General features: G+C 50.6%; 1 protein-coding gene and 1 long non-coding RNA gene across 2 annotated transcripts; one reads left to right on the top strand and one right to left on the bottom strand.

The window, feature by feature from the left end:
- The first annotated feature begins 480 nt into the window (after positions 1 to 480).
- LOC129693400 (uncharacterized) lies at positions 481 to 6058 on the top strand. The gene is made up of 3 exons (XR_008722871.1): positions 481 to 772; positions 3180 to 3499; positions 5396 to 6058. It is a non-coding gene; the product is annotated as an uncharacterized LOC129693400 (long non-coding RNA).
- A 4300-nt stretch (positions 6059 to 10358) lies between these two features.
- dhrs4 (dehydrogenase/reductase (SDR family) member 4) lies at positions 10359 to 12108 on the bottom strand. Its single transcript, XM_055630224.1, has 2 exons — positions 11860 to 12108; positions 10359 to 11043 (listed from the first exon to the last, which is right to left on the bottom strand). The coding sequence occupies exons 1-2, from the start codon at positions 12060 to 12062 to the stop codon at positions 10494 to 10496; spliced, it is 753 nt and encodes a 250-aa protein (XP_055486199.1). The 5' UTR covers positions 12063 to 12108; the 3' UTR covers positions 10359 to 10493.
- Between the last annotated feature and the right edge of the window lie 1778 nt (positions 12109 to 13886).

Genomic DNA, 13886 nt, shown 5'->3' on the forward strand with positions numbered 1-13886 from the left:
TAAAACCAGGAAGTGGTGTGCCTCACTCAGTCTCTGCAAGATGGATGAAGCCAAGGGTCGCGTCTCTCTGAGCTCTGAATAACACTGAACAAATGTCTACACAACTGAGTACCCTTAATGTGGTTTGAAAATGAAAATATGGTTTGTTTGAAGTAAAAAGGCACTGCCTGCAAATGGTTGTTTGGGTGCTTTGGCTTGATGCTGAAAGGCACTACTTACTGCAAATGGTGGCTTGTGAGCTTTGGCTTGAAGCTGAAAGGCACTACTTACTGCAAATTGTGGCTTGGGTGTTCTGCTTGAAGTTGAAATGGACTACTTACTGCAAATGGTGATCTGCGGAATGGTGATCAGACGGCGGCGGAGGCAGGTTCTCTGGATGCTTTCAAGAGATACATATACTGTTTGTGTGTGTGTGTGTGTGTTAACCGCCATTACAAGACTGAGTCTCCATCACTTCCTCCCCTTACTTCCCCAGGGTCACTAGCCCAGCACGTCACGGTGCAGCAGTGTGTGTCTGGGTTTGTGGGCACCCAGGTGGCCTGAGTGAAGGACGCGTCAGGTGCGAAGATCGTCCTGGCCGTCTACAACCCCATCCTGGGCACCAACTACCCGGCCGAGACCGGAGACCGCATCATCTTCCGCCAGCCCAGCCTGGACGATGCCACGCTGATCATCAACCCGTTGCAGATGGGAGACTACGGCATCTACAGCTGTGAGTTTTACACCTACCCAGAGGGCAAACAGGAGGGCACAACCAACCTCACCGTGCTGGGTAAGGACCTCTCGACCCTCACCTCCCCTCCCCTACAGGCCCCCCTCTCTCCGTCTCTGTAACCCCTGGTTCTGGACTCCCCCAGCATCGGGAACATTTTTCCTGCATCTAGCTTGTACAATCCCGCTGGAATGTTACTTCCTTCTGTAAGATCCCCTCTCACCCTTCTAAATGAACTGTGTCTAAGGAACTGCAGATGCTGGTTTAAACAGAAGATCAACACAAAATGCTGAAGTTACTCAGCGGGACAGGCAGCATTTCCGGAGAGAAGGAACGGGTGACGTTTCGGGTCTGAAGAAGGGTCTCGGCCCGAAACGTCGCCTATTCCTTCACTCCAGAGATGTTCCTGAACTCTGAATTATCACGGCGTTTTGTGTCTCTGGTGGAGTGCTATCTGTGGTGGAAACTGGGTTTTCCAATCGAAAACGATCGTCACGTGGATCGGAACATCCGCGGTGATCCATCCTGAGTACAGGTCACGGGTGGATTTAAACTTCATCAGTGGGTCGCTGGTGCTGAGGTCGGTGAACGAGTCGGATAACGGGGATTACACAGTGACACTCGCTGCAGAAGGCGGCGCCGCTCGAGCCTCAGCGACCATCACACTGAAGGCCCTCGGTGAGTTTGACTTAGATCTTGTTCAATCGTTCACTCTAGAATTATCATTGTCATTTCATACTTGCAGTGAATGGAAAATGTGCGCAAAATGTTGGAGTAACTCAGCGGGACAGGCAGCATCTGTGGAGAGAAGGAACGGGTGGCGTTTCGGGTCGAGACCCTTCTTCAGACTGGGAATCGGGGGTGAGAGATTTACAGTGATCAATAGAAAATAGATGCAGGAGTAGGTCATTCGGCCCTTCGAGCCAGCACCGCCATTCAATATGATTATGGCTGATCATCATCAATCAGTGCCCCGTTCCACCCCATATCCGCGGACTCCGCTATCTTTAAGAGCCTTATCTAGCTCTCTCTTGAAAGCCTCCAGAGAACCGACCTCCACCGCCCTCTGAGGCAGAGAATCCCACAGATTCACAACTCTGTGTGAAAATGTGTTTCCTCATCTCCGTTCTAAATGTTTAGGATTATTCTTAAGGATTGTAATTGTTTCTGTAAGATTCCCTCTCATCCTAAATTCCTGTGAAATTGCAATCCTTGTGGATCCATTATTTCATCATGCCAGCTCCGCCATCCCGGGAATTAACCAGGCTGCACTCCCTCAATAGCAATAATGTTCTTCTCAAATTAGGAGACCAAATTTTAACACAACACCCCAGGTGCGGTCTCACCAAGGCTCTGTACAACTGCAGTAGAACCACCTTGCTCCTAAACTAAAATCCTCTCACAATAAAGAGCAATGTGCCATTAGCTTCCTGAACATTTGGACAAGTAAATGGATAGGACAGGTTTAGGGGGATATGGGCCAAACGCGGTCAGGTGGGTCTAGAGTAAATGGCGCATGTTGGGCTGCATGGGCACGTGGGGCCGAACGGCGTGTGCTTGATGATTCAATGACGTTGTACAGGACCCTAGTGGGACCACGCCTGGAGTATTGTGTGCAGTTGCAGTATTGTGGAGTATTGTGTCCATATTTGAGGAAAGACCTAGCTATTGAGAGAGTGCAGCATAGGCTCACCAGGTTAATTCCTGGGATGGCTAATTCTACATGGACCAGTCCAGTTTTCTGTCCAGCTAAATTCACTGGTACTTGGAATGTACTAGGACAGAAAACTCCATTTGAACAGGTTTTAAATCTACGTCTCAATCTGTTCTCCAGCCCGGTGAAAAGGTTTCAGGAACCTTGTCAAGCTTGAAAGGGGTCAAAAAAGATTAACGATGATGCCAGGACTTGAGGGTGCAAGCTGTAGGGAGAGGTTGAGTAGACTGGGTGTCGACGGGCCAAATGGCCTAATCCTGCACCTATTTGTCTATGTTTCTGTGTGTCTATGTTTCTATGCTCTGCCATTTGTTTAATCTTTAGTCTGAAGACAGGTCTCGACCCGAAATGTCACCCATTCCTTCTCTCCGGAGATGCCGCCTGTCCCGCTGAGTTGCTCCAGCACGTTGTGTCTACCTGGGAATTGAACCAGCATATGCAGTTCCTTGCTACATGTATTTTAATCTTTATTCCGTCCGCAGAACTGGTGGCGAATGTCAGTCTGCAATCCAACATGTCCGAGGCCACAAGTCAGTGGATATATTTAAGGAAGAGATTGACAAGTTCTTGATTAATGCGGGTGTCAGGTGTTATGGGGAGAATGCAGAATGGGACTAGGAGGGAGATAGATCAGACATGATTGAATGGCGGGGTAGCCCTGATTGGCAGAATGGCCTTATTCTTCTCCTATCCCTTGTGAACTTTGGCCGTCACTTGCTTTTCCCCGCTCTCATGCGCCTTTCTCATCCTCAGGCGGGTCGCAGTGGTTTACCGTCGAGCCGGCACAGAGCGACATAGATGTCCGCATTGGGGGAGACGTGGAGTTCACGTGCGGCCGTCAAGTGCTGTCTCCAACAGAAACTGGGTTTGCTAATCAAAAACGATCGTCCCATGGATCGGAACATCCGCGGTGATCCATCCTGAGTACAGGTCACGGGTGGATTTAAACTTCACCAGCGGGTCGCTGGTACTGAGTTCGGTGAACGAGTCGGACAACGGGGATTACACAGTGACACTCGCTGCAGAAGGCGGCGCCGCTCGAGCCTCAGCGACCATCACACTGAAGGCACTCGGTGAGTTTGACTTCGATCTTGTTCAATTATTAACTCTCGAATTATTATTGTCATTTCATACTTGCGGTGAATGGAAGATGTGCGCGAAATGTTGGAGTAACTCAGCGGGACAGGCAGCATCTGTGGAGAGAAGGAACGGGTGGCGTTTCGGGTCGAGACCCTTCTTCAGACTGGGAATCGGGGGTGAGGGATTTACAGTGATCAATAGACAATAGATAATAGGTGCATGATTAAGCAATTCGGTCCTTCGTGCCACCACCTCCATTCAATGTGATCATAGCTGATCATCCACAATCAGTACCCCGTTCCTGCCTTCCCGTCATATCTCCCGAATCCCCTATCTTTAAGAGCCCTATCTAGCTCTCTCTTGAAAGCCACCCGAGAACCGGGTGAGGCAGAGAATTCCACAGATCCACAACTCTCCGTGGGAAAATGTGTTTCCTCATCTCCGTTCTAAATGCTTAGGATTTTGAAGGGTTTTATATGTTTCTGTAAGATCCCCTCTCACCCTTCTAAATTCCAGTGAAATTCCAATCCTGGTTGATCCATTATTTCATCATGTCAGTCCCGCTATACCGGGAATTAACCTGCTGAACCTACGCTGCACTCCCTCAATAGCAATAATGTCCTTCTCAAATTAGGAGACCAAAATTTAACACAATCCCCAGGTGCGGTTTCACCAGGGTCCTTTACAACTGCAGTAGAACCTCCTTGCTGCTAAACTCAAATCCTCTCGCAATAAGGACCAATATGCCTGGCCCAATGTGTTACTCCAGCATTTTGGTGAGTCTGTAGAATTCCCTGCCTCAGAGGGCGGTGGAGGCCGGTTCTCTGGGTACTTTCAGGTGAGAGGTGGATAGGGCTCTTAAAGATAGCGAAGTCAGGGGATATGGGGAGGAGGCAGGAACGGGATGCTGATTGGGGATGATCAACCATGATCACGGTGAATGGTAGTGCTGGCTCGAAGGGCCGAATGGCCTACTCCTGCACCTGTTATCCATTGTCTATTCTAAATTCCAGTGAGTACAAGCCCAGGCGACCGATTATTTCATCATGTCAATATAACCATATAACAATTACAGCACGGAAACAGGCCATCTTGGCCCTTCTAGTCCGTGCCGAACACTTACTCTCACCTAATCCCATCTACCTGCACTCAGACCATAACCTTCCATTCCTTTCCCTTTCATATACCTATCGGGTGGGTTGAAGGTGGGTAAGGGTAAGGGCGTTGAGGGTCGCTTACATACTGTTGCACAATTATGCCTTGACTGTCACTGTCTGTTATAATTGTATGTATGCAAATTGCTGTGAAATTCAAATAAAAAGATTTAAATCATATACCTATCTAATTTATTTTTAAATGATAAAATCGAACCTGCCCTCACCACTTCCACTGGAAGCTCATTCCACACAGCTATCACTTTCTGGGTAAAGAATTTCCCCCTCATGTTACCCCTAAACTTTTGTCCCTTAATTCTCAAATCATGTCCTCGTGTTTGAATCATCCCTATTCTCAATGGAAAAAGCTTATCCACGTCAACTCTGTCCATCCCTCTCATCATTTTAAAGACCTCAATCAAGTCCCCCCTTAACCCTCTGCGCCGTAAAGAATAAAGACCTAACGTGTTCAACCTTTCCCTGTAACTTAGGTGCTGAAACCCAGGCAACATTCTAGTAAATTTCCTCTGTACACTTTCTATTTTGTTGACAAATGAAACGTAGATTTCAGGAATACGCTGGAGACGATAGCTTTACAGGCACAGCTCTCCTTAGCCTGAGAACTTTTACAAGAGACACACTTCCAGTGGGGGGGGGGGTTAAAAACAGTTTTGGGTAATCGTCGCCCGTGTTTCACCTCCTTGGCGCTGACCTCCATCACATCTCTACCAACAGATGACAACCCGGTTGGGCGGAAGAGGATTGTTGGCTCATGGTGAATGGCGACGAGAAAATGGCGACTGGCAGAGAGAGAGATGTGTCTCTTTGCTAGACCAGACTGAGATTTTTTCCCCTTTGCAATTGTTGTAATTCTCTCTCCCCCTACGATGCTTGCCCAACGCTCGGCCCTTCGAGCCAGCACCGCCATTCACTGCGGTCATGGCTGATCATCCCCAATCAGTACCCCGTTCCTGCCTTTTCCCCATATCCCCTTCGCCCCATATCCTCAAGAGCTTATCTTGCTCCCTCTTGAAAGTATCCAGAGAACCGGCCTACACCGCCCTCTGAGGCAGAGAATTCCACAGACTCACAACTGTCTGGGTGAAAAAGTGTGTCCTTATCTCCGTTCTAAATGGCTCCCCCCTTATCCTTAAACTGTGTGTGGCCCATGGTTCTGGACTCCCCCAACATCGGGAAATTACTTCCTGCCTCTAGCGTGTCCAAACCCTTAATAATGCTATATGTTTCAATAAGAATCCCTCTCATCCTTCTAAATTTCAGAGTATACAAACCCAGCCGCTCAATTCCACAGACTCACAACTCTCTGGATTGACACCATCCCACACACACTGGGGGCAATTTACAATTATGGGGTTCTTGTGATGTTATGGTCGCCCATCTAGCCCCCCCCCCCCCCCCCCCCCCCCCCCCCCCCAAATATTGTGATTCACATTGCATTCTGATCCTTCCCTCGCCCACTCCGGCAACTGTACCAAGCGGCTTGATCTAATCCAGGTTTAGAATAACACCAGGTCTAACGATGGGCGGGAAACGAACATTGTCACCTACAGATAGATAGATCAATGGGTAGGGCTGCCTCTGTGGCGCAGCGGTACAGTATCTCAGTGAATGGCTGTCTGTCCTGACATTCTGATCCAGTCCATTTCTCAGTTCATCCCACAATAAAACGACGTTCTTATTTTTGAAGAAGAGTTTCGGCCCGAAACGTCACCTATTTCCTTCGCTCCATAGATGCTGCTGCACCCGCTGAGTTTCTCCAGCATTTTTGTGCACCTTCTTATTTTTGAAGCTTGTGGGCCGCTAGAGACTAGAGAGCAGAAAAAGCTGGAGTAACTCAGCGGGACAGACAGCATCTCTGGAGAAAAGGAATATGTGACATTTCGGGACTGAAGAAGTCTCGATCCGAAACGTCACCTATTCCTTCCTTCTCTCCAGAGATGCTGTCTGGCCCGCTGAGTTACTCCAGCTTTTTGCGTCCATCTTCAGTTTAAACCAGCACCTGCAGATTGAGAGAGCAGTAAATCGGTGCAGGAGTAGGCCGTTCAGCCCTTCAAGCCAGCACCACCATTCAATGTGATCATGGCTGATCATCCACAATCAGTACCCCGCTCCTGCCTTCTCCCCATCTCCCCTGACTCCGCTATCTTTAAGAGCTCTATCCAGCTCTCTCTTGAAAGTATCCAGGGAACCAGCCTCCACCGCTCTCTGAGGCAGAGAATTCCGCAGACTCACAACTCTCTGGGTGGAAAAGTGTTTCCTCATCTCTGTTCTAAATTGCCGACCCCTTATTCTTCAACTGTGTGTGGCCCCTGGTACTGGACGGCCCCAACATTGGGAACATTTTTCCTGCATCTAGCCTGTTCTGTCCTTTTATCTATATTACTAAAAGTAAGATCTTGACCATTCCCTGTTTTTCTCTTTCGTGATTTTAAGGAAAAAACGCTGCCACTTACGGATGTGATTTTTGGCCATCTCACTCAGAGTCCCCCTACGCTGTGCAGGGCAAGAGCATTTTTCCCATCGATGAAAAATAAAAGAGTTATTCATGTTTTAAAATGTTGAGATTCTTTCTGCTGCCCCTGCTGGTGGGAGGGGGAGAGAATATAAACCGGGAGGTGATGTACCTCACTCATTCTCTGCAAGATGGAGGAAGCGAGAGGGCCACGTCTCTCTGAGCTGTGAATAACACTGAACACATGTCTACTCAAATGTGAGTGCCCTTAATGTGGTTTGAAAATAAAAATGTGGTTACTTTGAACTGCTGCACTGCAAATAGTTGTTGGTGGAAACGTGACAACTTCCTGTTTGCACTGTCCATTGATGTTAGATCAAACGCTACCACTTACGGCTGATTTTTGGCCATCTTACTCAGTCCCCCTCCACTCATCAGGTGCAGAGGATTCTTCCCATCAATTAAAAATAAAAGTGTTATTAATGTTTCAAAAATGTTGAGAATCTCTCTCCTGTTATTCACGCCACGCCCCTTCCGGTGGGAGTGGGAGGGATTATAATACCCGGAAGTGTGGGTGTGGCTCAGCCTCTGCCAGATGGGGGAGGGAGAGGTCACGACTGAGCTGTTAATCAACTGAACACACTGAATGTCTACTGAACTGTGTTTGTTTTTTATGTGGTGTTTTGTGTGGTTTTATGGTGGTTTCACCCTGCTTGAAATGGTATGAAACGGCATTTGAATGTGGTGGCCTTGCACCCTGCATGAAATGGTATGCAACTGCATTTGAATTTGGTGGCAGTGCACCCTGCTTGAAATGGCATGAAACAGCACTAGCATTTGGTGGCCTTGCACCCTGCTTGAAATGGCATGAAAAAGCACATGAATTTGGTGGCCTTGCACCCTGCTTGAAGTGGTCGGAAACTGCACTTGAATTCGGTGGCCTTGCACCCTGCTTTAAGTGGTGGGAAACTGCACCTGAATTTGGTGGCCTTGCACCCTGCTTGAAGTGGCATGAAACTGAAATTGGATTTGGTGGCCTTGCACCCTGTTTGAAGTGGTAAGAAACTGCACTTGAATTTGATGGCCTTGCACCCTGCTTGAAATGGAATTTCAAGGAAAAGCCGTGAGTCAACTGCCAGCCCACCAGCCGTGAGTGAGCTGCCAGCACATCAGGCTTGAGTGACTGAGCTGCCACCGCAAGAATCCATTTGGCCCATAATGTCCATACTAGCCCTCTGGAAACCAGACCCTTCAGCCCACAATATCCATAATAACGCTCCAAAAAGCACTCCCCCCCCCTTACTGGCCGCCAATATTGGAATTAGTGGAGAGGTGGAATATTGCGTTGGGGGACCAGCCCTCCCGTGTGAACATGGGACCCAACGGGTCCCACTTAGTCTGGTAATTTTATATGTTTCTATAAGATATCCTCTCATCCTTCTAAATTCCAGTCCAGTCTAAAAACGTCCAGTCTTTCCAATCTTTCCTCATATGACAGTCCCACCATCCCGGGGATTAACCCTGTGAACCTATGCTGCAGTGCCTCAATAGCAGTACAGTCCTTCCTCAAATTAGGAGACCAAAACTGCACACAATACTCCAGGTGTGGTCTCACTAGGGTACAATTGCAGAAGGACCTATACTCAAATCCTCGTTATGAAGGCCAACATGCCATTCCCTTTCTTCACTGCCTGCTGTACCTGCATGCTTACTTTCAGTGACTGATGAACAAGGACCCCCAGATCCCATTGTACTTCCCCTTTTCCCAACTTGACACCATTCGGATAATAATCTCTTCCTGTTGTTGCCACCAAAGTGAATAACCTCACATTTATCTACATTAAACTGCATCTGCCCACTCACCCAATCTGTCCAAGTCACCCTGCATCCTCCTCACAGTTCACACTGCTACCCAGCTTTGTCATCTGCAAATTTGCGAATGTTACTTATGAAGGTCAACATGCAATTAGCTTTCTTGACCGAAATAATGACAATAAACAGACTTATGAATTAATATTTTAATTAAAATTTTAAAAAATATATATGTATATAACCATTCCAGAACAATCATTGATTAGATGAAAGGTATTAAGTTGAGGAGGTGGCCAGCGTGGGCAAATTAGGCCTCTTTCCACACCGTATCACTCACGGACTCGAGAAGTAGAATGTTTAAGAAAGAACTGCAGATGCTGAAAAAATCGAAGGTAAACAAAAATGCTGGAGAAACTCAGCGGGTGAGGCAGCATTTATGGTGCGAAGGAATAGGCGACGTTTCGGGTGGAGACCCTTCTTCAGACTGATGTGGGGCTGGTGGGGGCGGGAAGAAGAAAGGAAGAGGCGGAGACAGTGAGCTGTTGGAGAGCTGGGAAGGGGAGGGGAAAGAAGAAGGCAGGGACTACCTGAAATTGATGGTCAATGTTCATATCACTGGGGTGTAAACTGCCCAAGTGAAATACGAGGTGCTGCTCCTCCAATTTGCGAGGGGTCAGTTGTATAGGGCCCTAGTGAGACCACACCTGGAGTATTGCGCACAGGTTTAGTCCCCTAATTTGAGGGACGACATTCTTGCTATTGAGAGAGTGCAGCATAGGTTTACAAGGTTAATTCCCTGGATGGCGGGACTGTCATATGCTGAGAGAATGGAGCTGCTGGGCTTGTATACTCTGGAGTTTAGAAGGATGAGGGATTCTTATTGAAACAAATAAGATTACTAAGAGATGGACACACTAGAGACAGGAAACTTGTTCCCGATGTTGGGGGAGTCCAGAACCGGGCGCCACAGTTTAAGAATAAGGGGTAAGCCATTTAGAACGGAGACGAGGAAACACTTTTCCACCCAGAGAGTTGTGAATCTGTGGAATTCTCTGCCTCAGAGGGCAGTGGAGGTCGGTTCTCTGGATGCTTTCAAGAGAGAGCTAGATAGAGCTCTTAAAGATAGCGGAGTCAGGGGATATGGGGAGAAGGCAGGAACAGGGTACTGATTGGGGATGATCAGCCATGATCACATTCAATGGGGTGCTGGCTCGAAGGGCCAAATGGCCTACTCCTGCACCTATTGTCTATTGACTCACTCTGGTCATGGAGGAGACCCAGGACAGAATGTTCGGATTGGGAATAGACAATAGACAATAGGTGTAGGAATAGGCCATTCAACCCTTCGAGCCTAGAATGGGAGGGGGAAGTTGAAGTGCTGAGCCACCGGGAGATCAGGATGGTTATTGCGGAGTGAGGAGAAGGGGCAGCAGGTATAATTAGTAGGAATAATTCCAGTCGATTTTTGTGGATTTCTGGAGTTGATTTTTTGCGGCCATTCCTTGGGGGGCTCGAGGATCGGAGACGAGGGGGGAGGGTGAAGGCAGCTCAGAGACGGCAGTCGATGCCCCCGTTCACCCCGACCGTCTCCCCGGTGATGTAGGCCGCGTCGGGTGAGCAGAGGAACGCCACGACTCCGGCGCACTCCTCTGCCTCTCCCAGCCGCCCCATGGCTACCCCCTTCTCCAGTTTCCGCCAGAGGCCATCCTCCTCCCACAGAGCAGAGCTGAAGTTGGTCTTGATGAAGCCCGGGGCCAGGCAGTTGACCCGGATGCGGAGCGGGGCCAGTTCCCCGGCCAGAGCCTTGGTCAGGCCCAGCAGCGCCGTCTTGCTCACCCCGTACGCCCCGATGGGGAACGACGGCCTGTAGCCGGCCACCGAGCCAACCAGCACGATAGACCCACCTCCCCTCTTCTCCATGTGGGGGACCACCAGCCCCGCGAGGAGTGCCGCCGCCTTGACGTTCACCTCCCACAGCTTGTCCCAAGCGCTCTCCGGGCAGTCCAGGATGCTGCCCGCGTGCGGGTTGATTCCGGCATTGGAGACGAGGATGTCCACTCCACCGAACAGGCGCACGGCCTCAGCCACCAGCGCCTCCCTGTCAATAGACAATAGACGCAGGAGTAGGCCATTCAGCCCTTCGAGCCAGCACCGCCATTCAATGTGGGCACACTGATCTGATCTGTATTCATGCCTACAATATTCTGTTGAAAATTGGCAATAGACAATAGGTGCAGAAGTAGGCCATTCGGCCCATCGAGCCAACACTGCCATTCAATGTGATCATGGCAGATCATCCACAATCATTAAATTGTATCGGCCATGCATCTGCCCACTACCCAACCCATCTCTCATTGGCCACCTCGCCCCCCATGATGTCACCGCTCCTCCCTCCCATTGGCTGCCTCACCCTTAGGATGTTATGAACCCGCCTCCCATTGGCTGCCTCGCCCCACGTCACAAACCCACCTCCCATTGGCCGGCTCGTCCCCAAATGCGTCACCATCCTGCCTCCCATTGGCTGCCTCGCCATGATGTCAACGCTCGCGCCTCCCATTGGCCGCCTCGCCCCGCCATTACGTCACCGCTCCCCTCTCCCATTGGCCCCCTCGCCCACGATGACGTCACCACCCTGTCTGCCATTGGCTGCCTCGCCCACGATGACGTCACCACCCCCGTCTCCCATTGGCCGCTTCGCACCCCATGATGTCACCGCTATCGCATCCCATTGGCCTCCTTTACCCCCATTACGTCACCACCTCCTCTCCCATTCGCCGTCTCGCCCCTCATAACGTCACCACTGTCGCATCCCATTGGCCGCCTCCCCCTCCGTGACGTCACAGCCATGTTACGTCACGGCCACCCTGTGACATCACCGCTGTGATTGCCCCCTGTGACGCAGCGGCGCCGTTACCTGTCCGGCCCGCGGCCGACGTGACAGGCGACGCCCCAGGCCTCCAGCCCCTCAGCCCGCAGGCCCGACACCGCCTCGTCCACGTGGTCCTGCCGGCGGCTGCTCACCAGCACCCGGGCGCCGTGGCGGGCCAGGCGGCGGGCGGTGGCCAGGCCGATGCCGCGGGTCGAAGCGGTCAGCACGGCCGCTTTGCCGGACAACATGGCGGGGGATGACCGCGGCGACGTTGGATGCCCGGATGCCTGGCGATTGGGCGGAGCAGCTGTCGATCAACGTCGTCCTTCCCCATCACGGCCTCTCATTGGTTGGTCCCGCCTGATATCCCACCTACTACGGCGTGATGCAATGACCGTCCACGCTCGTTCATTGGTCCGTCCGCATGTCAGTCACTGCCCACCTCATGTCCTGCCCTCAACGGCGTGACGTACCGACGTCGACACTCGTTGATTGCTCGGACCGGATATCCGTCAACGCGCACCTCCATGTCCCGCCCCCTATCTCCGCCCACTGGTCGGTCAGACGGCGTGATGACGTCACCACGTCGCGTATCCAAACTATGTCGCGCCATCCTCGTTCAAGCTCGGTTGCGCGGCGCAGCCCATGTGCTCGTTGAAGGTCACGGTGCTACCCCGCCCCGTCCCCACCCCGAACAAATGGGACGCGGAATGCGGCGCTAAGCGACGCGGGGAACAGCCAATGGGAGAGAGGGTGCGGGACGTTAACCTCCCTTTCCACCAATGGGGGACGCTAGATGCCCTGAATGACGCTGGCAGCACCCAATGGGAGCGCCGGTGTCTTAGGCGGTTCGTTAAGCGACGCGGGGAACAGCCAATGGCTGCTGCCGATCATCCCTAGGAGGCGGCCAATGGAAGGTTGAATGGAAGCGTGAAGGGCGGGATTTGAGGGTTACGTTGAGCGACGTGGGCGAGCGGCCAATGGGGGAGCGGGGGGCGGGGACTGGTGAGCGACGAGGTCGTGTTGGTGACGGATAAGGGATGGGGCGGGACTTTCTGCGGGAGAGGCCAAAGATTATATGGTCTAAGATCTTTGGGAGAGGCAGAGAGATTGAGAGAGGTGGGTAACGTGCTGGCGGCCGGGTCGCCCTCTCCGCCTCATCTACCTGACAATAGTTACAGAGAAAGGTTGAATAAGTTAGGGCTTTATTCTTTGGAGCGCAGAAGGTTAAGGGGGGACTTGATAGAGGTCTTAAAATGATGAGAGGGATAGACAGAGTTGACGTGGAAAAGCTTTTCCCATTGAGAGTAGGGAAGATTCAAACAAGGGGACATGACATGAGAATTAAGGGACTGAAGTTTAGGGGTAACATGAGGGGGAACTTCTTTACTCAGAGAGTGGTAGCTGTGTGGAATGAGCTTCCAGTGAAGGTGGTGGAGGCAGGTTCGTTTTTTTATCATTTAAAAATAAATTGGATAGTTATATGGATGGGAAGGGAATGGAGGGTTATGGTCTGAGCGCAGGTATATGGGACTAGGGGAGATTATGTGTTCGGCACGGACTAGAAGGGTCGAGATGGCCTGTTTCCGTGCTGTAATTGTTATATGAATAGGTGCAGGAGTAGGCCATTCGGCCCTTCCAGCCAGCACCGCCATTCACTGTGATCCCCAATCAGTACCCCGTTTCTGCCTTCTCCCCATATCCCCTGACTCCGCTATCTTTAAGAGCTCTATTTTCCCATTTGTTCCCGCACCACTGACAGCCAAGCAGTGTGAATATCGATTTCTCTAATTTCAAGTAACCCTTCAACAAAGTTTTGAGTTTTGGCTCTCCCCTCTTTAGATCTGTCCAATTGGAAGTTCAAAAAACACTTCTGCCCCATTTGGGTTCTGTCCTGTTTTTGCCGAAACGGATTGGCTTGAGATTTTTGGGGCCGGATCTGGGTTTAACATTACCTTTCGATTTATTTATCTCATGTATTCCGAGGTATAGTGAAAAACGTGTTTTGCCCGCTGTCCAATCAGTTGATATAACATCACAAGTTCACCTGCACCTCCTCCAACCTCATCTAC

The sequence above is a fragment of the Leucoraja erinacea genome, unplaced genomic scaffold, assembly GCF_028641065.1.
Source record: "Leucoraja erinacea ecotype New England unplaced genomic scaffold, Leri_hhj_1 Leri_277S, whole genome shotgun sequence".
NCBI lineage: Eukaryota > Metazoa > Chordata > Chondrichthyes > Rajiformes > Rajidae > Leucoraja > Leucoraja erinaceus.

Bases quoted from the DNA above. Each gene is read 5' to 3' on its own strand.
- dhrs4 (XM_055630224.1), bottom strand. From the start codon at position 12,062: ATGTTGTCCGGCAAAGCGGCCGTGCTGACCGCTTCGACCCGCGGCATC. The intron at 11,044-11,859 runs GTAACGGCGCCG...GTCTATTGACAG, and splicing joins GTCGGCCGCGGGCCGGACAG to GGAGGCGCTGGTGGCTGAGG.